Genomic DNA, 26,393 nt, shown 5'->3' on the forward strand with positions numbered 1-26,393 from the left:
ATCTGACTCTTCACAACCTCATTTGGAGTTATCTTGGCAAAGACACAGGAGTAGTTTCCCATTTCCTTCTCGAGCTCATTTTTACAGAGGAGGAAACTGAGGCAAAAAAAGGGTTAAGTTGACTTGACCTATGTTGGGAGATACAAAGATTAGAGCACCCCACAGAAGTATTAGTTTTCTGTCTTCTAGAAGCTTGGTCAGCTTCATTTTATGCATTGGAACCTAGTTTAAGAATTATGGAGAAAATAGCCAACTTGGTGGAATTTTTCTGAGCAAAGGCATCATGTTTGGTTGACTATGATCTGAAAAGGCAAAGTCCCAGAAAGGATTTCTTTAGGTGTAAAGCATTTCATAGCCTTTATACATAGGCGATACAGTAATCCCTTCCACATCATGACTTTCCCGTTATGGTTTTGATATATCATGGGTCAGTATAAGAAAGTGGGAAATTGGGGGGAGTTTTGTAGAAGCTGAAAATGACATGTGAAGGCCAGAAAAAGTTTAGAAACTCAGAGATGCATAAAACATATGTATACTCTGGTTATACTATCAAGCCAGATTTTATGATCAGGTTCTGGAAATTCTCCTCATAAAAAAGAAAGATGTGGAAGAGATAACTGTATTGTCCATTAGTGTTCTAGTATCTTCAGATTCGTTGTCTTGAGCCTGAAGGAGAATAATTTAGACAGGAACTCCAGAACCTTGTCGTTGAAATTTGTTTTGTCCTTTATCGTTAGGAGCAAGATTATCCTGTTGATCCAGAAACTCTCCCACCTTTACGAAATCCTGACATTCTTGTAGGAGAGAATGACCTCACAGCGCTTAGTTACCTGCATGAACCGGCCGTCCTCCACAATCTCAAAATACGTTTTGCTGAATCCAAACTTATTTATACCTACAGTGGTAAGTAAAAAAATGCTTATAAATCAAAATTATATGAAAATAAATAAAAAGATAGTCATTGCTGACCATAGCATGATTAGACTATTGTTTAATTTTTATTGGTACCTTAATTTCCCAATATATTGCTCCCCACTCTCCTACACAGAAAGTCATTCTTTGTGACAAAGTATACAAAAGAAAGGAAAGAGATGAAGAAATTTAGCAAAACAAAGTAACACATTAACCAAGTCTGAAAACGTAGTCAATATTGTAGACCCTCATCGTGGTGAAAGATAGAGGGAGGGAGGTGTATTTTCTCCTCTCTTTTCCAGGGCTAATTTTGATCGTTATAATTATACAGAGTCTAGTTTCATTTTTTCATCCTTTTCATTTCCATTGTCTGTATTGTTTCCCTGATTCTGTTTAATTCACTCTGCATCAGTTCATATAAGTCTTCCCTTGCTTTTATGAATTTATTATATTCAGCATTTCTTAAAGCACAGTGATATTCCATGGCATCTACATGCCACCATTTGTTTAGCCATTCCCCAAAATGATGGGCATCGAATTTATTTTCAATTTTTTTGCTACCTCAAAAAGTGTTGCTTTGAATGTTTTGCAGTATAGGGGACCTTTCTGCCCTTGCCCTCCTTCGGGTATGCATTGCTATAGACTCTCAGGGTCAGGGGTATGGACATTTTAGTTCCTTTTAAAAATAGCATAATTCTAAAGTCCTTTCCAAAATGTGTTAACCAACTTACAGTACCACCAAAAGTCTATTAGTGTCCCAGTCTTCCCATAGCCTGTCCAACATTAACTATTTCTAGTATTGTCTTTGTGACAAGCCGAAATTCTGAGTGATCTTGGGTAATTAGGGAAAGTGTACTAAAGGACACAATAAAATGGATCCCTTTATGAGGTTAAGAGTGCACCTTAGCAGTTTATGGTGAATTAACTCCAGCTACCTTTGGATATTAAATTGTCAGTAGGCCAAATAAGGATAAACACAAGGGTTGATAAAATTAGTTGGTGTTAATGCGTTGTATTTCTGGATTCATTAGTGTTCCTAGCAATGTCTGTTTACACATGTTCCCTTCTCCCCCGGGACCTATTTTGATCAAATCGCATCATAGGACTCATTATATGGTTTGGGGTAGTTGTTGTGTAGTCAAAGTATCTAAGAGAATGGGGCAGCTAAGTGATGCAGTGGATAAGAATGCTGTGCCTGGAATCAGGAAGACCTGAGTTCAAATCCTGCCTACTAGCTGTGTGACCCTTGGCAACTCACATAACCCTGTTTGCCTCAATTTCCTCATCTGTAAAATGAACTGGAGAAGGAAATGGTGCCAACAGCACTAGATAACCATCCTCCAAATAATTTAAAGTTAGAGATAGGCATAGGGACTGGACCTGTGATTTCATTAGCATAAGAAACCCCAAGATGATGAAATTCCTTCTACCAGGGCAGCCTGGCACCTTCTCTGCAACTTATAGTAGCTCTGGTCAACTCTCCAAGTTGCCAAGATCTCTGGAGGCTATGGGCTGTTCAGGGTCACAAAGTTAGTCAGTATGCATCAGAGGTATGACAGAAAATTGACTTTATTAAATAAACAAGAAAAAATATAGATTATGTAACCCTTTTCCCAAAAAAACTTTTTTTCTGGTTGACATCACACTTTCAGTAAAATACCAAAATTATAAAATTTAACATATAAAAAATTTGTCTTAGAAAATACTTTTCAGGTTTGGTAAGGAACAAATAAATTGATGCATATAAGGGCCTTCTAAAATTAAGAAGTAGCTTACAAAGGCAAAATATTGCTACTTTAATTTTTTTAAAATATCAAGCATTATTTGTTTTCTCCCTTCCATCTACCTCCTTCTCCCAGCTGGAGGTGGGAGAGAAAAACTGCAAAACCTTTGTTTATATATATATATACGTATATACACATATATATATTTATATACACACAGTCAAACAAAACACATCCCATATTTGTTGTTACTGAGTCGTTTCAGTCATGTCCAACTCTTCATGACTCCATTTGGGGTTTTCTTGGCAAAGATACTGGAGCAGTTTGCTATTTCCTTCTTCAGTTCATTTTACAGATGAGGAAACTGAGACAAACAGGGTTAAGTGACTTGCCCAGGGTTGCACAGCTAGTAAGTATCTGAGGCCTGCTTTGAATTCAGGAAGATGAATCTTCCTGTATCCATTTCCCCACCAAGTTGGAGAGAGAGAGAGAGAGAGAGAGAGAGAGAGAGAGAGAGAGAGAGAGAGAGAGAGAGAGAGTATGTGTATAAATTATAATTATATAATTATGTCAATATCTCATTCTGCATATTAGTACATAACCTCTCTCTCAGGTAATAGTTAACAATCTTTATCATCGATCCTCTGGAATCACGATTGATTGCTGCATGGGTCGGATTTCTTTCATCTTTCAGAATTGTTCATTTCGCTCCAAAAGTATGGTTAGGCTCATCGGTTCTATCAAACACTAAATTACTAGGTTTGTTTGCTTTGCTGTGCTGTGGGCCTAACCTGTTCCACTCATCTAACTCTCTTCTTTAACCAGTAACATGCTTTGGAGATTATGACTTTGTAGGGCAGTCTGCTGAATGAGCCCATGTTTGCTTCCAGCATTCCAGGGTCTCTATATTGGCCTGAGTTCCGGGTGTGTTCCGCCTGGTGTGTTGAAGATGTCGGCATTATGCTTTGCATATTGTCTTTTTCATTAGATTGTGAGCTGCTTGAGGGCGTAACAATGATATAGCCACCTACTCAGTGCTTGTTGAGTTGACTTGACATGATATATCAATGCCCCTTATCACCATATTCCCCTCATTTTGACGTCGTTCTGGGACTCTTACATCTTGAATTTCTTTCTTCAGGAATCATTTTGGTTGCCATGAACCCTTACAAAGAGTTGCCCATCTATGGGAATGACATCATTCATGCTTATAGTGGGCAGAACATGGGAGATATGGATCCACATATATTTGCCGTGGCAGAGGAGGCATATAAACAAATGGCCAGGTATCTTGTCTCTTACCGTTGCACTTCTTGTAAATTGTCTTGACTCCCTCTGTTCTTCTCACACGACTCATAGTTTTGGAGAGAAATTTTGTTTTGGCCCGACTAAAGAGCAAACCTGGCAAAATTTTAGAATGCCAGCCTCATGGTGGCATTTTTAGGGCATCCTGAGTTTTTGAACGTACTATCAGAAGGCGTCAGTCCTACCATACAATTATGATCTACTTTGGAACAAGCTTTTTGTTGGTATCCTACATCACCTGACCAGGTTTCCTGAGTGGATTCCTGTGGAATTTTTTTAAATTCCTTCTCTCATTTCCCTTCCTGTTTTCTTGGGCTCCACAATTTTCTTTCTCCTCCCTTTCGTAATATTTGCTCTCCTGTGTAATGACTATCATACTTTAAATTTATTAAAATATTTATCATTAATCTAAAAATCCAGAACAAAAAGTCTATTTTTTCTATTTCTATATATTTGTTTATAATATATGATATATATTTTATATATTATTTTTCTATTTATTTTTCTATATTTCTCTTTTTCTAAATTCTATAATTTTCTAGTTCACTAATATTGAAAGTACTTTTTAGCCATTTTTATTTTTTTTAATCAGAATATTTCCTTTATCTGCCATTGTCGTACACTTGGAGACACGCCAGTGGGGTATTCAATGGTAAAAAGTCGAAGCCTTATCTGAGAAGGGGGAGAGTATGTTGTGTACCTCTAAAAGGTTTTGAGGGCGTACAAGGCACCATGTTGACAGTTAGTATTACCTAAATAATTCTTAAGTGCATCTTCAAGTGCACTTGAAGGTGATCTTAGCTAAGAGGACATCTAGGTTTGTAGTATAATGGAGCGTTAGAGCTAAAAAGAATCTTAGAAATTGTCTAGTCCAAGGATTCTTAACCTTTTTGCATCATAGATGCCTTTGGCAGTCTGGTAAAGCCCATGGGTGCTTTCTTGGAAGAATGCTTTTCAGTGCATACGGTTAAATACATAGGATTGCAAAGGAAGACAAATTATATTGACACACATTTATCAAAAAAAAATTTTAAGCTAATTGACCCCAGATTAAGAACTCCTAATCTAGTCCAACCTGCTTATTTTACAGATGAGTAAACTGAGACCCAGAGAGGTGAGGTAACCAAGTCACACAGCTAGTTAGCTAAGCCTGTTTTAGGTCTTTTGATGTTTATCTAGTCCAGTCCTTTTCCCACTACACCACACTGTCTGTCACCAGCCCAGGTGTAGAGGACACCCTGAGATTCCTAACCAAACCAGAATCTCTCTAGCCATTCACAAACACACTCCGCCCCCCATCCCCGCCAAAAAAAAAAAGTCTCCAGGACTAAGATTTTATTCATATCAAAAAAGGTAAATAAGTACCTTGCTAAAAGCTGGCTGATACAGTCCAAGCATCCTGGCTTTTCTTATGTAATTTCCTTTTGTAAGTGGCTTAGCTCTTTCTTCTAGAAAATTTGAGGAGGTAGTTTTGTTCCACATGAATATATGTATTTCATTCATTTACAAATGTAAAAAACCCCACCAAATCAGCTGTGTCTAGTCAGAGTGTGTTATATGGTGACTTTCTATTGACAAGATATTTAAGAGGAATCTTGTTTCCTCATAGCTACCAGGATCCAGGATTTGGATAAAGGATCCTTGTATTTTTCTTCATATTTGAAAACATTTCTTTTTAATTTAGAAACATTGAACATCTCTGTCTTCCACACAGAAATGAACAGGAGAGCAAAATATTCCTCCATCACATTGCCAGTGGATGTGGGACTAGGATTTGCTAATAAACATGCCTGAATATTATAATAATACTAACTGCAACAATAATCTGACTCTTTATGACCGCAATTGGGGTTTTCTTGGCAGAGATAATGGAGTGGATTGCCATTTCCTTCTCCAGTTCATTTTACAGATGAGAAAACTGAGGCAAATAGAGTTAAGTAACATGCCCAGGGTCACACAGCTAGTAAGTGTCCAAGGCTGGATTTGAACTCAGGCCTTCTAGCTGACATAGTGGATAGATCACAGGACCTGAAGTCAGGAAGACTCATCTTCCTGAGTTCAAACCTGTCCTCAGACACTTACTAGCCGTGTGACCCTGGGCAAGTCACTTAACCCTGTTTGCCTCAATGTCCTCACCTGTAAAATGGCCTGGAGAAGGACATGACAAACCACTTCAGTATCTCTGCCAAGAAAACCGCAGATGGGGTCACAAAAAGTTGGACACAAATGAAATGATTGAACAGCAACAAATTTTTTAAAATATTTTCTTGCTAGTTTATTCTTTCTTTACTCCTCCCTCCTTCCATTCCTCCCCCTATTACATTCTCTTTCTTTCTTTCTTTCCTCCTTGCCTTCCTTTCTTCCTCCCTTCATTGTTAACACTACCCACCAGCTCCTTCCTTGGCTCACCCCAAGTAGAAGCCCTCCCTTGTAACAAATCTTTCTAGTCAAGCAGCACAGATTCACACGTTGACTGTGCCATCCGCGGTAATGGAGACCTTCACAAGAAGGGAGCATTTGGAGGTAAATGTCATTTTTGGACACGTTGAGTCTAAGATGTCAGAGAGAAGGAATTCAGAATCTCTACTAGGCAGTTGAAGATGCCAGACAAGGTTTGGGGTTGGATAAATAGATCTGAGAATCATCTGCATAAGAGTGGACAGTTTAATCCACGGGAGCTGATGAGATCACCAAGTGAAATCGTTTGGAGAGTGACACTCAAGGACAGTGTTACTAAAGCTTCAGTGTGGGCTTCTAATGGCCTGAAAGATGTGATTCCCTTTCCAAAGCAGCTTGTTAATATGCCGGGAATGATGTTGTTACCCAGCAGCTATGCCTGAAAGCAGGTTGCTCCCAAGTAACGCTGTGCTTTCATCATTTTGCTCTAGAAACAACAAGAATCAGTCGATAATTGTGAGTGGAGAGTCAGGGGCTGGAAAGACAGTGTCAGCCCGATATGCTATGAGATACTTTGCTACCGTCAGCAAATCAAGCAGTAATGCCCATGTGGAAGATAAAGTGCTGGCCTCAAATCCCATAACTGAGGTAAGCAATTACGGGTACAGGTTCATTATGGATGAGGTTGATAACAATTCCAACATCCCAACCTGGACAATCCAAGTGGGCTACCAGCCAACTCTGTGCTCCCTCTAGCCATGCTGTGACAGTCATCACCAACCCCATTCCCACTCCCCATTGCTTCAGTGGTTTTGATGTCCAAGCCTCACCTTCCTCAAATTCTGGAGATCTTAAGAATCAGGGACATGAAAAGTAGATGTGAGTCTTCCTCTTGAAAATAAAAAAAGTTCAGGGACTCTCTTACTGGCCTAACAATGATATTCACTTAGAAATTGATGAAGATCTTTGGAAATTGGGAAGATCCTTCCATCTACTTTGATTTACCAAATTTAAGATGATTATATTTAGGCTGTAATGTAGAAAATCGGATAATTCTGTTCATTCACTGATTACAGAAAGAAAGAAAAAGAAGACCAGAAAGCCAATATCAATACTTTACAAGTGAATAACGTCAGGGATTTGATTCTTAACTAGAGCTGAGATTGGGAATATCATCAATGAAACTTGAACAAAATAAGTTAAATCAGTTTGCACTGTAGTTCTGTATGAACCCAAGCTTTCACACTCTCAAATCTAAAGAAGCTAGGTGGTGCAGTAGATGAGGTACTGGGTCTGGAGTCAGGAAGACCTGAGTTTGAATTCGACCATAGATACTAGCTAGGTAACCATGAGCAAGACACTAAAAAAACAAAAACAAAACAAAAAACCTGCCTGCCTCAGTTTCCCTGTCTGTAAAATGGGGGTTATAATAGCACCTAACTCCCAGGGTTATTGTAAGACTTAAATGAGACAATAATTGTAAAGCATATAGTGCAATGCCTGGTACATAGTAAGTGCTATATAAATGTTAGCTGCCTTTGTTATTATTTTTTCAAGTCAGAAAGATGGGTGCATGTCCAGCCTCATCCGTAGGCTAAATAAGGAAATGGCTAGGTGATGTCATTTGAAGAACTTGGAATAAATTTCCCTGTCCTCTTCTGTACACATACCTATCACAGTGTTTGAAAATTTCATCTCTAGTAAAAGCTTTTCACTTTTGAAAAATCTCTAATTAAAATACAAGTATCAGTGAGGGTTGGAAGGGGGATGGAAGGTCCTCAAGCTATTAAAAGCAACTACCATAGATGTGTTTATGATATAACTGAAACAGAGGCCCAGCAGGAAAAGGATACTGGGTTGGTTCTTGGGGAGGGCAAGGGAGAGAAGAGCAAACCCTAGATACTTTGAGGCAGAGAACCTGGATTCGAATTCAGCTTCCGGGACTTACTATTTGTGTAACTCCACACACATCCCCTCCATAAGTTAACTCCATACCGCTCCACATGAATTTCTTCACCCCTCTGTGGCCCAGCCTCATCATCTATAAGGATGATTTATTTTGAGGGTATTTGAGGATATTAATCAGACCCACTACGGCCCAAGGTGATTATAAAGACCAGGGAAGTATGTTTTGCAAACCGCTGTTTATAATCCATAAAATGTTATCTAGATCAAAGTCGTGTGAACAAGGCAGGTAGCATATAATGCATTTTCCCAGTGATTGCCACAGACAGTAAGTCTTATAGGAGTTTAAAAGAGGGAAAGATTGCTTCAGGCTGGATGGTCAGTGAAAACTTCTCAGGAAAGGTGAGATTTGGATAGGACAAGGGAAAGGGAAGAGACATTGGGAGTGCAGAGGCAGAAAAACTTGGGGCATATGAGCCATAATGTGGGTTAGTCTATTGAATACCATGTAGGGTTTATGTAACGGAATAGATGGCTATGAGAGTCTGAGTGGTAAGCTGGGGTCAAGAAGGCTTCGAATACCAGTCTAAGCCACTCAAACTTATTCTGTAGGCAAGGGAAAATACTCATCATCCTTAGTTTCAGCAATCAGAATTCCGTTTGTTTGGTAAGCCTAGTCCCTTTGTCTCAGGTCTGTGTTTTTTATCAAGAATTTCACTAATGATCTTGATCCAAAAAATTTTTTTATCTCAAAACTGTCTTTTGTAGGCTGTTGGAAATGCCAAGACCACCCGAAATGATAACAGCAGTCGATTTGGAAAGTATACAGAGATCAGCTTTGATAAAAGGAATCAAATTATAGGAGCCAACATGAGAACTTATCTTCTGGAGAAATCCAGAGTTGTCTTTCAAGTAAGGAAAAGAACTTCAATAACCCTCATTCTTTTCAACTATTCATATTTATTTAATGATTAGGGAGAGACTTGCATCATTCACTGGCAGGCAGAATACAGCTTTACAATCTTTTGTCTGGAGTAACAGAACTTTTTTATTGTCTATATGGGATAGTTGGCAAATGGATGAAATTTCAATGGAGATAGACCCTTAAAAATTTCATTACTTTCTACATTCATTATTTGTACATTCCTATATTGTTTTAAGATTAGATTTTTATTGTGTTGGGGGAAAAAACCTGATTGAAGCAGGCACAGTCACCATAATGGTTTTCATCTCAATACTCAGGGTAGGAATGAGATTTACATTTGACCCTGGGGATGAGGTAATTTTTATACACATACACACACATACACACACACACACACACACACACACACACACATCTTTTAGCCAACACAAATGGAGAATATATTTGGGTTTGGGAAGGTAATAAATCAATCAAGTCTCAACAAGTGTAGGTCATATTATTCCCATTTCACACAATCCTATCCTTTAAAAATAACAAGTCTTTCTCCTTTTAAAGTCTTTTTTCTTAGATTTTCCAGTTGTTATGTCACTGTCTTTGTTGGAGAAAGGACTCATTTTTAAGGGGGACTGCTGGAAAACTGACTTAACATAGACAAATTGTTTATAACTTAATTACTTTTAGAAAAGGTTCCTGGGAAACACAGATAAATATGAATGTTTGACCAAGATCCTAGAGTGCAAAAATCCATTTGAGACCTTAAGGACCCTCTAGTTAAGAATCAAATACCTGACATTCTTCACTTGTAAAATATTGATATGGCTTTCTGGGTTTTTTCTTTCTGCAGTCAGAAAATGAACGCAATTACCACATTTTTTATCAGCTTTGTGCCTCAGCGCTGCAGCCTGAATTTAAACACCTTAAACTGGGTATGTCATAGTAGATGGAAGTATCTCTACAACTGGAGGGGTGTTCTTTAAATTTTAAGTCAATTTCCTTGGTATGACAGTAACACTTTTTCTTTTTAAGAAGAGTCCCTACCTTCCATTTTTTTGATTCCTAAGATCACCAGAGTTTGAGGAGTGAGGGGTGGAGTTGACACTGAAGTCTCTGGGGCAGTGGGCATGGGGTTGGTGATAGCTATCAGGGTATAGAAGGAGGGGCCATGATAGTATCGACTAGCCTATTGATTGGTCCCCTGAGGATTCAACATTGGTCAACTGTGAGCCCAGAAGTAATGCCTTATTTGTGAAATGTCCCATGGAAGTAGGTTTTCCACACAACTAAAGTTTATTCCTTTAACCATCAAAACTTTTTTTTAAACAAAGTTTTTTTGTACTGAGTCTTTCTAAAAGGTGCTACATTCTTCTTAAATTTTCCTGCTTGATGACTCAGGGTTACTATTCTAATCACTGATTATGTCATACTATGATATAACTCAAGAGACTTGAGATATATAGGAATGACGGCCACTATATAAAATGGCCTGTATTGCTTTTACAATTCTTTCTTCCTCCCTGCTAGTTGGCTTCCACCATCCTCCAATCCCCTCATCACACCACACCCCCACACTTCTTAATCACTGTCTGTTTTAATTTAGGAAAAATTGAAAGTTGCTAGAGGTCCAAAAACCCAAAGCTTGTTATGTCATCACTAACACGTTGCAATCCAATTCAACAAACATTTATTAAGTACCTACTGTGTGTCAGACACTGCTGGGGCTAAAAAGACAAAATAAAAAGCAATCCTTGCTTTTAAGTTTACATTTTACTGGCTTATGTGTGTGATATTTAAATAGGTGTGTAATTAGATTTTAGTCTGCCTCTATGACACATCAAGGTAGCCCTTGTCACAAAAATTTTCTTCCCTCTAAAAGGCCATTTCAGCCTACCTCTGGGTTCTTAGATCTCTCTCAAAAAGCTTCTATTTCCAGGATGCCAGCTAATTATGTATTCATGACTGGGCAATAATTTTCAGGACTTCAGAGAGTTAATGAGGCTGGAATTGACTTCCTAGCATGGTGCTAAGCATACGTAATACAGACAACAAATATTGGTTGAATGAATGAACCAAGCTCAAGTCCTTGAATGTATTAAGTTTTGCCTTCCTCTTTTAGTGAGTGCAGAACAATTTCATTATACAAGGATGGGAGGGAATATCATCATTGAAGGAGTGGATGACAGAGCAGACATGATAGAGACTCAGAAGACGTTCACTTTGCTAGGTGAGTGAAGAGACTACACATCTGGTTATTTTCTCTGACTAAAGGAGTACAGGAATTTCATGTCTGTTGACCAAATACTAATAAATATTCATTTGATGATTAACAGTTCCTAAACTATTTTGGAGAAATCCTATTACAATTGAACCAAAGTAGGGATCAATTCCTATTTTCTATTACCTTCCTGTCACTTTTTCGCCCTCCGTTTTTTCCTTCTTTCAATTTAATTGTCACATCATGGGGAAGGAGTGGAACAATGCCTGGGTCTATTCTTGGGCCTTCAATCAAATGGTGATTACCCAGTGGTATGTAGTTCATACACTCAATACCAGAGGACATTCAGGGATAATCACCAGGCTCTCTCTGACTCTCATAGAGCTGGTTGTCTCTCTGCCTTTCATTTCTCCTCTTTTATGGTTGGCAACATCAGATTATGGCTCATTATACTACCTGTGCTTCCCTTTATGTCACTTTCCTACTACAAATGATAGTCATTTACTCATGCCTAACTATATTCAAGTCCTTAATCATACTGTTAGAAATGAAGAGAAAAAAATACATCGATGTACCCATTGCAAGCATCTCCTCTCAATATCCACAATCCCTCTGAGATTAAAACCCAACTCTTTCATCTAACAAGCCAAAACCCAGGAGTTTTAGTTCCTCCATCCAGCCAATCCTACAAAGTGCTAGTAAGGTCTATCTACTGAGGCTTTCCTATTCATAATGCAGTCTTCTGAAGCACAACTAGTGAAGACAACTTCAGAATTTGAGGTTTTCTGTTTGTTTTTCTCAAAGTGATTAAGGTTTGGTCCTCACCAGCTGTTTGAACTGAGCTCAGATTCCTTCATACAATCCCCAGCTCTTCTTATGTGTGTAACTGTGTATTTAATTACTTCTCTGCTTTCATTTATGCCAGAAATGGTGTAGAGTGGGCATCTCAACAACATAGAAATGGGCTAAATCTCTTAGTTGTATCCAAGTTGCTGGAGACGAAGAGCACATTGGTTTCCTCAGGCCCCTATTTTCTCGAGTCTATTGGTCTGTCTGTCCATCTGTGTCTGTCTGTCTGTCTGTCTCTTGCATACACACACACACACACACACACACACACACACACACACACGCATGCACACATTTCAGGCCCTCTTTAAAAATCATCCTTCATCTGATGTTTCTGGCATTTATTTCAGCCTGAAAGTTTTATAAGCATGATCTAGAGACTCACTCTCTGCCTGGGTGGGTCACACAATTTAAACATTTTTAAATGCCTACTATGGTCAAAGGCATTGTGCTAGGTACTAGGGACACAAAGGAACCCTAGGAACACTTTGCTATCAGTAATCTTGTAATATTATGGAGTGGGGAAGGACAAGTGTATAGATACTTATAGTACAAGGGAGAAGTACAGTAAGTGCAGTGAAAAGGTCCAAGCAGCACACTCAAAACTTCAAGGAAGGAGAAATCATTTTCACTGAGGAGGAATGTGGGTAGATCAAGACAGAGTCCACAGAAGAGGTAGAGTCTAAGTTGGGCCTTGAGGAAGTCAAGGACTTAATTTTATAGATATGGAGCCCAGAATCCATTCCAAACACACTTGAGCAAAGTCATGAGGAGGACAAGGGAAGGAAAAGGGACATAATGGTCTCATTTAAGTTAGGATTTGAAAGATGTAAGCTGGGATGGACAAGTAGAAATCAAACTGTGGAGGACCTTGAATGTCAGAGTCAAGAGTTTATATTTTGTTCAGTTGTTGTGTTCATCCTTCGTTGCCCAGGAAGACCATGCCTGGAAGACCAGAGAAATAATGACATGACTTGCTCTGGACTTTGTTTTGAGTGAGGGAGGGCTGTGCAAGGTCACCAGCCTCACTTCTCCTCCAGAGCCATCTGGATCCAGTGACCAGATATTCATCAGGATGACTGGAGATGACCCAGGATGCAATGGGAGAATTGAGGTTTTAGAGCAGAGGAGTCACATGATCATCACGGATCATTTGGGCAGCAGAATGGAGGATGGCTGGGAGAAGAAACAGACTGGGGTAGGAAACCTAGGTAGGAATCAGTTACAGTAGTCTTGGTAAGAATTCAATTCAGTTGAACAAATATTTCGGAGATATGATTACCTAGCAACTGACAGTCATACTTGAAAGATTGAGTAAATTGGAAAAGATCCTTTGGGAGTGGAGAAAGACAAATGTTTGCTATACACACACATACACACATATGTACATTTATATGCATATATATTAAAGGGAGGGAGTGAACAGAATATACATTGTATAGGTCAGTGAGGTTGGCTTAGATTTCTGGCAAAGTAGTGCTCTAGAAAAAGAAGCAGTATTTACAACAAATATAGTTTCCTCTAACCATGTCATGCCAGACTAACCTTACTTCCTTTTTTCACAAGATTTTTAGACTAATAGATAAGGGTGATTCTGTATGTATAACTTACCAAGATTTTAGCAAAATGTTTGAGGAGGTAACACATATAATTCTTATGAAAAGGCAGAAAAAGGTTTGACACTAATATGACTAGATGGATTTGAACTGGCTCTTACTGAATTTCTTGATCATTATTTTATCAAGTGCAGATTACTAGAGTACATATGTAGGAAACTGAATGGTCTACCACTGTCCAGCTGCCATCTTGGCTAGAAGTCAATTATTGGTAACGTTAAAGAGAACAAATCCAGCTGAAAGATGAGGTCAGAAGTCACGTTGTAGGGTATTTAGAAGAAAATGAGAGGAAAGAAAGCAGAGGCACAGATTACGTATGGCTTACTCAAGGAGTTCAGTCACAAAGGGTAGGAATGCTACAAAGCAAGAGCTAGCAGGAATGATCAGATCAAGTGATGATTTTTGAAGGATGAGAGAGACATGGCCTTGTTAGTACGCAACAGGGAAGGAACTAGGAAAAGATCAAAGATAAAGTTGAGATGATAGTGGGAGCAGTTTACTAGAGAAAGTAGAAAATTATGGGATTGAGGATGCCTTTAGAGGAGCTTTCCCTTGGCAAAGAGAAGGGCTACCTCTTCATCTAAGCCTAGAGTCAAGGAGGAGATAGCAGGGGAAGGTGTCTGAATGATGCCAAATGAGGAAGAAGGATGAAATGGGAGCTTTTAGCAAATAATCTCAGTTTGGGAATGAAAAATAAGTGAGTCTTAATAGAGATTTTTTCTGTATACAGGCTGTACTAAAGGCTACCAAGTCCCTTTGGACAATAAATTCTATGATTTTGTTCCTGTGTTTTCAACCTGCCCTTCCCTGTTGCCTCTCACATGTTGGAATGCGCCATGTGCATCTACCATGTAAAATTCTTCATTAACATCAGTCCTGCGGACATGTTATAGCTTCACAACCACTCTTCTCTCTCCACAGAAACTGTACTTGTTCAGGTTATTAATAACTTCCTTTCTCACATCTGGTACTTCATAGGGCTTTTTTAAATTCTGTATTTAACCATTACCAAATGGTGTGAACATTTCCACATACAGAATATAACAGAAAGAGTATTTTATGTGAAACTGCTTGCTTTTCTTATTTTAAGTATATAATAAATTCAACCTGTTATTTTTGAAGTTGTCTTTTTCTCTGTGTTCCCTACTGTCCTTTTTTCCTATTCAGTTCTCTATGTTTTTAAATACTTCAGTGATTCTTTTCTTACTTCTTTTTCATTGTGGTAACCTCCATGGCTAGCCCCTCCCCAAACCCTCCTTCCACCTGCCAACTGAAGGAAAGAAAAATTGACGTTCTGTGAAACACTTAGCCACTCTGACCAATAATGTGACCTGAGACAATTCCAAAGGACTCATGATGAGCAAATGCTCTCCATCTCCAGAGAGAGAACTGATGGACTCTGATTGCAAATTGAAGTAAAATTTTTTCACTCTCCTGGGTTTTTTTGAAATATGGCTAATATGGAAACATATTTTGCATGATTTAACATCTATAATTGAAACCATATTGCTTGCCTTCTTAATGGGTGGGGAAGGGGTGGCAGATAGGGAGAGAATTTGGAACTTAGAATTTAAAGACGTAAACATGAATAATAAATTAAAATGTTAAAAACAAGTACTTACTAAAGTCCTTTTTGACTCACCAGTTGTGAACAAGGACTAACAAAAATCAAATCATTATTTGATCATTATTTCAAATAAGTCAACAAGAGTTGATTTAGTAATAAGTCAATAAAACATTTCATGTACCTACTATGCACCCAACAGTGCTATGAGATTCAAAGCAATACAAAGAAAAAAGGAAAAAAGGGAAAAAAAGAAAAAACCTTCATAGAGTTTACGTTCTGATGGGGCAGGACAGACAACACACAACATATATGCACAGATGTATACAAGACACCTATAAGACAAGAAGTACTTTTTAGTTGTGACCCTGGGAAGATCATTTAACCTCTCAATTTCCCAGGCTGTCCTTGAAGACTTTATGGCACAGCCATTCCTGACTTGCCTTGGAGGAGAGTTCAGGACCGTACCAGAATTTCTTGATCTCAGGACCCGTTTTCATTCTTAAAAATTATTGAGGCCCTACTCTCAAGGTCTTCTGTTTGTGTGGGTTGTATCTATCCATTTTTGGTGTATTCGAAATTAAATGTGATAAATTTTTAAAATATTAATTCAGTAAAGATAACAATAAACTCATTTCATATGATCATGAATGACATTTTAAATGAAAAAATACTCCTTCCCCAAACAAAAATAATTAGTTAGAAGAGTAGCATTCTTTTACATATTTTTGCAAATCTCTTTAATATCTGTTTTGCTTAATAGCAGATAACTGGATTTTTGTGTTTGCTTCTGCATTCAATCTGTTGTGACATATTGTTCTGGTTGAAGTATATGAAGAAAATCTGACATGTAGTTGGGAAAGAGTATATTAATAAGGCAAATGTCCTCATGTAGTTCTGACTTCACACACCAACCGCGAGGGTCTTGGGGACTGCCAGGGGTCTGGGAATCACACGTTGAGGACCGTTGCCATATACCAGTTTGATCGCAAGGATGGATCTTTTTTAAAATGTATTATTTCTGATGATTGCTTTGTACGTTCACTGATGGCTGCGGCCTGACAGTAAATGGTTTTGCCCGCTGATGTGACTGATGCCATCGGTCCCTAGGCTTTTCCACCTCCTGTTAAAATCTTCCTTTTCTTTAGGTTTCTCTCTCTGCTCTAGGGAGGCTTCCTTTCATTGGCATCATGATCAACCTGGAAAAAGCAGTGAGCAGGACTGACCAAAATCTACTGTTCTGTCGGCCTCTTGTCTAGCTGGCTTCACATTTCTTTTTATCCCTTCGTTGATAATTGTCATTGATAATGCCCCGTGTTCTTAAGGAAGAAGACCCTGGAATTTAGGGTTTCAGTTACTCTATTATAATGTGATTCCATGGTTCCCAGAGTGGCTTGGGTTCGGGTCAAGTCCCCACTGCTTTTCACAAACTCTCTTTTTCAAGCTCATGACACCCAACTGAAGATTTGAGATCTCTCTTTTACACTATGGAAGCTTTATTTTGAATTTGTTGGTCTTGTTTTTTTGTTTTGTTTTGTTTTGTTTTTGCAAATGAAACTGCCCATCTAACTGTGTATCATAAACAGGCATTCTGTCTATGCTCCATTTTGTCCGGGTTTATGTGTAACCTTCCTGGGAGGTGGGTTGGAATTGTGTAGCTAAGGAAATTGAGAAGCACAAAAGACTTGACATGAGTCAGACTGAATGGTAGTAATAGAGCAGGAAAAGCGTTCCCAGCCTTGAATTTCCAGCTTATTGTTCATCTCTTGAGTCACACTGAATGCCATTCATTATGTTTGGTCACCATTGCCAATTGTTCTCATGAAGAATTGGCACTTAACAAAAAGGGAACAGTGGAATTAATAAGTAGCTACTCTGCACCAGGCACCATGCTAAGGGCTTTGCAAATATCTTCTCATTTTGTCCTTATAACCACCCTGGGAGGTAGGTGTATAAAATTGTTCACATTTTACAGCTGAGGAAACTGTGCTCATAGCAACCCTGGGAAGTAAGGATGTAAAATAATCTGCATTTTATAGCTGAGAAAACAAGCAAGCAGAGATTAAATGACTTGCCCAGGATCACATAACTAGCATCCGAGACCAGATCTGAGCTTAGTTCATCCTGGCACTCTGTCCACTGCATCAGTTAGCTGCCTCTAGAACAGTAATTGACTGGGCTTCGTTAGAAATAATCATACTTTTGATAGATGCTCCATCTCATCAGTGCAGATATTCCTCCAGTGCTATAAATCAAAACATACATTTGTCTTGATATCCTATGTGATTGTTGTCTGTGTCTTCTCATAAATCTGTAAGAGAATACACCAAGTCCTTTGGAGAGTTTCTTCTGAGACTTGCGTCATTTCATGACTACCCTCAGCACAGAAAATTGACTCATTGCTGTTGCTGTGTGATTGGCCCCCTTCCTTTTCTGTTCATTTGTTTCCCGTATGACATCCTTTATACCAATTCTTGGGTGTGAGGCATTGGTAATATGCTGCTGCCCACTTAGACCCACTATTCATCTTGTCATTTCTATTTGGGGCACTTTGTGGGTGACTCAAAAGAGATTATCCCAACGGTTCACATTTTTAAAAAGCCAGGATTAAAAAATGCCTGTCAATGTCATGTAGTTGGATGGGCAGCCCATTGAATTAATCTATCAGTATAGCCCTACAAATGGACAATGAGATGGGTTCAGGTTTGAATAGGGGCAAGAGAAGACAGGCAGAATCGCTTTTGGTAAATGGCAGTACTTTTAGTGATCCTAAATTGCCTCCTTACACAGATATACACATCTCTTTTGGACATTACTATTCACTTGGTGATATTATGTGACTGTAAAGCATGGAATGCTGTACTCTTCAAAGATATATGAATATATGTATACATTTTTAATATGTATATACTTTTTAAAGTCTTAGTATAGTTTTAAGTCTTAATAAGCCTAAATTTTCATAAATATATTTCTTTAAATATATTATGTGATATTATATTAAGGCATGTTTCATATCTATATATGTGAGGAAAACAGAATTCAAGTAACTCAAAAGAAACACGAGATGTGCGAATCAAGAGAACCCACTGCAAATGTTCACATGGACTACTTGTGCCTGACCTGTGGTAGAGCATTCTAAGTGTGTATTAGTGTGCTCAGCCTCAGTAGGACATGCTAAAGCTTGACTCTAGCCTAGAGATGTCATTTTGGTCCTCTTTGAAAATTAAGGACAACAATGTGTACATGCATGATATATATATGTATATATATATGCTTTTAAAAAATAAATGGTGTTAAATTCAGGGAAAAAAAGAAGCTATAATGTAGAAAAAGTCTTTTTAATGCTTCAAAATCACAAAGGCACTTAGGTCAAGGATTAAAAGAGCAGCATTTTTCTTGGCTTTTTTTTTGCATAGATGAAAATACTATTGAACATATATCTACCAAGTGTTTTATAGTACCTTCTCTAAAGTTCTGATCTAATTTCTCCTCATGGTACGGAGCTGGTAGGGACCCAGTGATCATCTGAATGAATGTTCAGAATCTGAGAACCAGCTCAGTTTGGAAAATCTCATCACCAGAGGGTTAGCCACAGGTTAAGGGTGTGTGTGTGTGTGTGTGTGTGTGTGTGTGTGTGTGTGTGTGTGTGTGTGTACATTTATTTGGCCACGGCAGTTCATGAAACCATCTCCTTAAGCCAGGAGGGGTTGTGATATGGCAGTGGAGCAAGGATACCTGAGAATCATAGATCCTTGAGGCATGTAAATTGTATAGTTAGAACACTTAGCCATTGGCAAACATTTTACTGTGACATGTGAGCTCTCATCTGGAGCTCCAGGGCTCGCTCGCTCTCTCCTCATCTTCAGGTTCTACTTGGGCAAATTATCGTCCAGTTCTGTAGTTCTGTTAGAAGTGCTATGTGATGTTTTTAACAGCACTTTTCTTTTTCTTTCATTGGAAAGAAGGTAGATTTTTGCTGATTTTTAAAAACAAAATATAATCTTTTAAAAATGTTTTTGTATAACCTACATCAAATTGCTTGTTGTCTCAGAGAGGAGGGAAGGAGGGAGAGAATTTGGAACTCAGTTTTAACAAATGAATAGTAAACATTGTTTTTATATGCAATTAGGAAAAAAATTTATATGCGTTTAGGAAAAACTAAAATACCATTTTTCTTAATGTGCTTTGTGATATATATTCTGTTGGAGTTGACTTCTGTGAATGCTCCTGGAAAATACAGATAACAATCTGAATGAGCCTAGCTGTTTCTGTGTATTGTAATCTGTACTGCTTAGACAGGGACTGACCCTACTGCCCCTGGGAATGTCTGACCTCTCTCTGAAGCCAGTAATCCTGCCCTAATGATTATCCAGTGGGCTGAGAGCTTGACATGGTAACTTATTTCCAACTGTCCCAGCTTCACTTCTGTATCACATGTTATCTGGCACAGAAAAATGGGTCTTTTTTCATTCTTTTTCAGTTATGTAATATGGCGTGCTTCCCCACAATTGATCTGACTTATGGAACCTTAACCAGAGAAAACAGTGAACTAGATTTGCTTCCTGGGCCCAAGTTGCTTTTGGAGAGTTCCATTTGGATCAGTCATACTCCATCACTCTGATGTTGTTGGAGTGTCCTAAAAGAGTTAATTCCTTCCTCCCCTTTGGCCCCCCCCCCAAACCCAACCATTTGGGTCTCCCTTACTCCTAGGTAATTATTTAAGTGCTGAAGAGAAGAGAACCCAGAATTTCTGATTTTCTTTTTTTTTCAGGTCTGAAGGAGGATTTTCAAATGGATGTGTTTAGGATCCTGGCTGCCATCCTTCATCTGGGCAACGTGCAGGTCACCGCTGTGAGCAATGAGAGGTCTTCAGTCAGTGTAAGAAATTTGTTTGTTAAGCAGTTGCCTTTCTTTTTCTGCTGTGTGTATGCTGAGCCCCATTAGTAAATAGCTTTTATGTGGGCTCCATGCAGGTTTTTCAGGGCTGCTCTGGAGAAATCAGAAGTTGCACCTATTTAAGAGAGTTGTTTAACAGGAATTAGGTTATGGGAAAGCAGACAGCCCTATTTGCTAATATCGTCAGCTTGGTGGTACAATGGATAAAAAGCACTGGGCTTGCAATCAGACTCATCTTTAGGAGTTCAAATCTGATCTCAGACACTGACTAGCTGTGTGACCTCAGGCAAGTCACTCAATTCTATTTACCTCAGTTTCTCATCTGTAAAATCAGCTGGAGAAGGAAATGGCAAATCCCTACGGTATCCTTACCAAGAAAATCCCAAATAAGGTCACAAAGAATTGGAAACAACTGAAACGACTCAAAAACAAAATTTGCTAATATCCTTGTCTATTGAATTGGACTGGTGGCAGCAAGGACAAAAGGAAAAGTTATTTCTGTGGGATGGACTCAAAAATACCAATGTCACCTTGCCCTCCGCCCCAGCAAACACTAGCAGGAATCAGTTACTTATACAATAAATACCCACCAACTGTTCCCATTTGGGTAGCAACAGAGGCTTTTTTCTTTACCCAAACAAATGAATGCATAAATCTCTCCTCCAGATGTAATAATGTCTCTGCAAATATAATACCTGGCAAGCATATTGAAGCCAGGAACAGTTTTCTTTTGTCTGTACCCCACCTGGCATGGTGCCTTACTCAGAGTAAGTCCTTCCGTATTTGTTGAACTGAATCGAATTGAACTGAAGGTGGGTTCGTTTATCTTTGTAGCTCTTTCAGTGCCAAAGCACAGAGCAGTTAAATGGTTCATTGGATGGAGCGCTGAGCCAGGAGTCAGGAAGAGAAGTTCAAATCCAGCCTCAGACACTAGCTGTGTGACAATGGGCAAATCACTTAACCTCTGTCTGCCTGAATTTATTCATTCATAACATGGGGACAGCAATATCAGCCTACACTTCCCCCTCAGGGTTGTTACGAACATAAAATGAGATCGTTGTAAAGTGCTTGGCAAACCTGAAGGCACTATATAAATGCCTGCTATCGATGATGAAGATGAAGTTAGCTTGAAGTTAGATGAAGAGGCAAGGGTTAGCTTGATCTCTTGAGTTTCTCCTTTCAGCACACCTACATTTGCCTCTTCGCAACTTCTGTCCACTACTTCTAGTTCTGTCTTCTGGGGTCAAATGAAGTCTATTCATCTAACCTATATAACAACCTTTCAGACAATTAGAGAAGTCTATCATGGCCTTATGTAAGTTTTTTTTTCTTCATATAAAACTTATATGAAGTTCCTTCAGCTCATCATATAACATGATCCAAAACCCTTCACCATTCTGGGTGAGAGAAAATTTTTCTCTTGCTCAGAGTCACACAGCTAATAAGTGTTTGAGCTCAGGTCTTTCTTATTCCAGGTATGAACTAGTCACCTCTAGAGTTCTTCAAGAAATGGTTGGATGACTGCCTGTTGGAAATGTGATGGAGAGATTTCTTGTTCAGCTATGAATTGGGACTAAGTGGTCTCTGAGGTCCCATGACCAAATACCCATAGAAGTCTCTTTCAGCTAGAAGATTCTACAATTCCACAATTTGTGTACTCCAAAGTGCCATGCACATAATTGTTGCTCAGTAATATTTGTTGACTGAATGACCACTCCAAAGTTGGACTGGTGAGTCTCTAACTAGGAGTGAGCAAACATCTCACACTGGCCATCAAGGAAAACAGCAGGCTGTAAGGGGACTACTATGGCAATAAAGGATTGAGCCTACAGTTGGGAATTGTCTGTTAGGTAGAGTGGACTATTGTGGCAGTATTCTCATAACCTTCAGAGAGACTATGCTTAAAAAATATTTCTCTGTTTTTAACCACTGATTAATTTGGCTGTAAACAAAACCATTCATTTGCTAGAGATGCCAGGACTCAGAATGCCATTCTCCAAGGTTACTTAATCATTTCCACGTATCCTTATCTTTTTGGCTACCTCAGTGGTGTATGAAGTACTCTGAGAGTAGCATTTCAACTTCCCCTTCCTCCTTCTCATGCCAGAACCTTCCTCATGACATCCTGTCATCTTCAAGTCCTTCTTTTTCCCCCTTGTACTGTTTATTGCCAGGCCTGTCCCTTCTTTCCTTGGCTGACTTGTAGACAAATAATTAAGGCAAGAAGGAAATCACAGAAGATGAAGTAATGTGACCAGGAAAGGAAAAAAGAGTTGAAATATGGGCTTATGCATGGGTTGAACCAGCTGACCTCTGGGGGCTCTTCTCACCACAATTCCCTGTGTGTTGGGAGAGCAATGAAACAGGTGGCCATGTCAAGGGATTATTTTCATTTTTATTTTCAGTCTGGCTCATATAATTCTATTTTTCCTTTTGCAGGAAGATGACAGACATCTGAACATATTTTGTGAACTTCTAGATGTGGACAGTAGCAGAGTTGCTCAGTGGCTATGTAACCGCAAAATCATCACCACCTCAGAGACTGTGGTAAAACCCATGACCAGACTTCAGTCTCTAAATGCCAGGGATGCCCTGGCCAAAAAGATCTATTCTCACCTGTTTGACTTCATTGTGGAAAGGATTAATAGAGCATTGCAGTTTTCGGGCAATAAACACACTTTCATTGGGGTTTTGGACATTTATGGGTAAGATAATTCCCAGTCATCCAAATCTTCCTGTCTGAGGATCTGGGGGGCTATTTATTTTGGAGAACTTCTCTGTTTTTTCTCTTCATTGATATAAAGATTATAGAGTCATGGAATTAGTACCAGAAGTTTATCTAGTTCAGCAGTTCTCAAAATATTTCATTTCAGGACTCCTTAACACTCTTAAAAAGTATTGAGGATCCCCAAAGAGACTTTGTTAATGTGGGTTATGTCTCTTGATATTTACCACATTAGAAATGGAAACATCTTGGTTTTATTGTATAAATCGTTTTGACCTTGTAGACCCCATCAGAAGGTCTCAGGCACCATCAGGGGTCCCTGGACCATACGTAGGGAGCCTCTGATCTAGTCCAAATGCATTTGATGGATAAGGGGAGTTACACAGTGGTTTATTTGCCCACAGTCACATAGGAAGGGGCTGGGTTTCTAGCCCAGGTCCTCTGACTCCAAACACAGTGCTCTTTCCCCTGTATTATGCTGCTTGTTTCTACATGCATGTTTGTGCAATGTAGTTTGCTATGTAAGAGGAAACTTTCTCATGCCTGGATCCTGCTCAGTTGTTTAGCGAAAAGCATTTTTCATCGTTGGCTTTCTCTAGGACAGATGGTTGGGCTGCTGCCAAGGCAGACAATTAAATCTTCCAGAGACTGGAGATCATGTGTTTCTCCCTCAACCCAGTTTTACAAGTCACATGTCTGATTGTTGACCGGAGTGTGTTAGCTCGATTCTGGACAAGAGAGTAGAGGAGCGTGTTCCTTCTAGGACGTCATTAGACCCGAACTGTTGAACATCTCATCCTATTAGTTTGGGTTTTCTTTTTCTTTTACCCCAATGGGGAGCGAGTGGGAGAGAGGGGACGTAGAGATAATGTGGCAGAAACAAAAAAAGAAAAGAAGAAAGTAAAGAGGGAGGATCATTGAGGAGAGAAAAGAAGAAAGATAAGAAACAAGGCCAGAGCATAGCTTTAAAAGCTATGCATTGATCTTATTATACACTTAAAAAGAATAACAAGGTATACGTATTGGAGACCTACAGATTCAGGTGCAATCGTCCTCTTCTGCTCTCTGTGTTTGCAGAATCACATGCTATTTGGTGTTTAAAGTCAGAATAAAAATGAAACTTTTGAAAACTCTAGACATAGCTGCCCATCCCCTTCCCAAAGCAAATTCTGACTTTTTTTAATGGATGATGGCACAGACTGTATCCATCAAGGTTATTGAAGATTATTGCATGTGAATTTCTGCCTGATGAGCCAAAGAATGAACTGTCAGGAATCCACAAAAAGATGTTCCCTTTCTTTTTTGACCTTCCGTGCAAATAGAATGAGTTAGCTCTCAGCTAGTCATGTGTTTTTCTCAAAGCAGATCTATTAGGTGGGGAAGGGATAAGAAGGGAGCCAGCCACAGAGAGTATCGTTGTGAAGATCTATTGGCCACACATTCAGTCCTGTAGCCCCTCTCCATCCTTCATAACTAACTCTTCCTATGTACTTGTTTGGACATTAATTATTTCATGGTCATACTTTAAGGTAGATTTCTGAGTTTTGGATAAATGTTGACTCATTTTTAAAATAAAGAACTCTAGATGTTAGTTCAGCATAAACAGCCCTACAGCTTTAAAAAATTACTTAGACAACAAACATTTTTAAGTGCCTACTATGTGCCAGGCCCTGTGTGTGTGGTTGAGGTTACAGAAACAAGAACAGAACCGAAGCTGTCCCCAAGCACTACAATCAGCAAAAGTAACATTTACACAAGGGGTAGAGAATGTACACGGACTGAACCTGGGGTTTCTTTGGTGTAGTGAACTGCTAATTAAAGAAAATCCATTAAGAGTCTAGGGGATTGGATGGATGTCCTCAATAGAAATAGAAACATATTGAAGAGTAAATTTTTTTAAGATGAAAGCAAAATAGCCCTGTCTTTTAGTGTACAAATTTAGCTAAATGAGATTATCAGACAAATTCCTATGATGCTGAATCTATGCAAATTATGCTTATATTTTACTTTAATCTTTGACCTCATGTAGTATTGACCTCATGTAGTACTACTATGTACCTGACTATACATGTTCTTCAAAATATGGGACAAATGAACTCGGGCTTTAAGGTAAGGCAGCCCCCCCCCGAAAAAGCCGTTATCTAGTTCTGTGACTTTGGGGAAGTCACCTTACTCTCTGGATTTCAGTATTTTCATCTGAAAATGGGAAGGTTAGACTAACTGATCTCTGTGGTCTCTTCTAGTCGTGAAGTTCTAAAGAGGAAAAATTAGGATGGGTTGGGATGAAAACTGAAGATCATCACTTGCAAGACCTTTGAATGAGGAATAATAAATGTGGAACTTTCTTAAAGATGATGAAGTGCTATATAAATTGTATTATAAGATGTATATTTACATGTTTATGATTGCTTTTTGTGTAGTTGTAATCTTTTACAATTTATAGACAAGATATTCCAAAAGTCTTAGGGCAATTTTAGACTATGAAGGCTTGAAACTGCTTTAAGACTTTTGGGACAGCCTGTATAATTAGGATTTAAACCAACTATGATCTCACACAGAGGCCTTTTCTGTGGGAATAAAGGAACTGAGAAACATTTGCCAATATTGAGATCTCTGCCCACCCAGAGAACTCTGGAAAGTCTTGTCAAATGACTCATTGGCATTTCCTGATTTCCAGTGGGTCTGAGGAGCATGAATAGATCTTTATGGATATTCTTCTGGATTCTAGTCATCGGACAGTGTCCTGGTTTCTGTTGTTGTTGGGGGACAGCTAAGTGGTACAATGGATAAAGCACTGGGCCTGGAGTCAGGAATATCTGAGTTCAGATCCAGCCTCAGCCATTTACTAGTTGTGTGACTCTGGGCAAGTCACTTACTCCTGCTTGCCTCAGTTTCCTCATGTGTAAAATGAACCAGAGAAGGAAATGGCAAACTCTGCTCCATTATCTTCACCAAGAAAACCCCAAATGGGGTCATGAAGAATCAGACACAACTGAGATCAACTTAACGACAACAATCCTATATAGTTAGAGTTAAAACCAACTATTATCTCATGCTGATGCCCCCAATGTGAAGGCAAAGGGGTTGAAAAATGCTTCCTCTGCTATTGAGCCCTCTGACCACCCAGAGAACTCTGGACAGGCCTGTCAGATAGCTCAGTGATGTTCTCGGGATCCCAGTGGGTCTAAGGAGCACGAATGGTTCTTGAGGAATATTCTTCTAGATTCTAGCCCTAAGACAGTCTTCTGGGTCCCAGTACCTATCATAAAATAGATGTTTAATAAATACCACGATGGCTATGCCTTGATTTCTCAACTGGCGCTAGAACCTCTCAGTCCCTGACGTGTGTCTGGATACAAGTGT

The 26,393-nt window shown here is 39.0% G+C and overlaps 1 protein-coding gene across 1 annotated transcript in view; it reads left to right on the forward strand.

The window, feature by feature from the left end:
- Positions 1-26,393, forward strand: part of MYO5C (myosin VC) — a 145,810-nt gene that overhangs the window by 38,844 nt on the left and 80,573 nt on the right. The window contains exons 3-10 of the mRNA XM_072622955.1: positions 738-903; positions 3,778-3,922; positions 6,830-6,986; positions 9,012-9,155; positions 10,013-10,094; positions 11,282-11,389; positions 20,181-20,287; positions 22,745-23,010. Of these exons, the coding sequence (XP_072479056.1) occupies positions 738-903; positions 3,778-3,922; positions 6,830-6,986; positions 9,012-9,155; positions 10,013-10,094; positions 11,282-11,389; positions 20,181-20,287; positions 22,745-23,010 (1,175 nt within the window). The remainder of the gene's footprint in view (positions 1-737; positions 904-3,777; positions 3,923-6,829; positions 6,987-9,011; positions 9,156-10,012; positions 10,095-11,281; positions 11,390-20,180; positions 20,288-22,744; positions 23,011-26,393) is intronic.

The sequence above is a fragment of the Notamacropus eugenii genome, chromosome 7, assembly GCF_028372415.1.
Source record: "Notamacropus eugenii isolate mMacEug1 chromosome 7, mMacEug1.pri_v2, whole genome shotgun sequence".
In the NCBI taxonomy this organism is placed as follows: Eukaryota; Metazoa; Chordata; class Mammalia; order Diprotodontia; family Macropodidae; genus Notamacropus; species Notamacropus eugenii.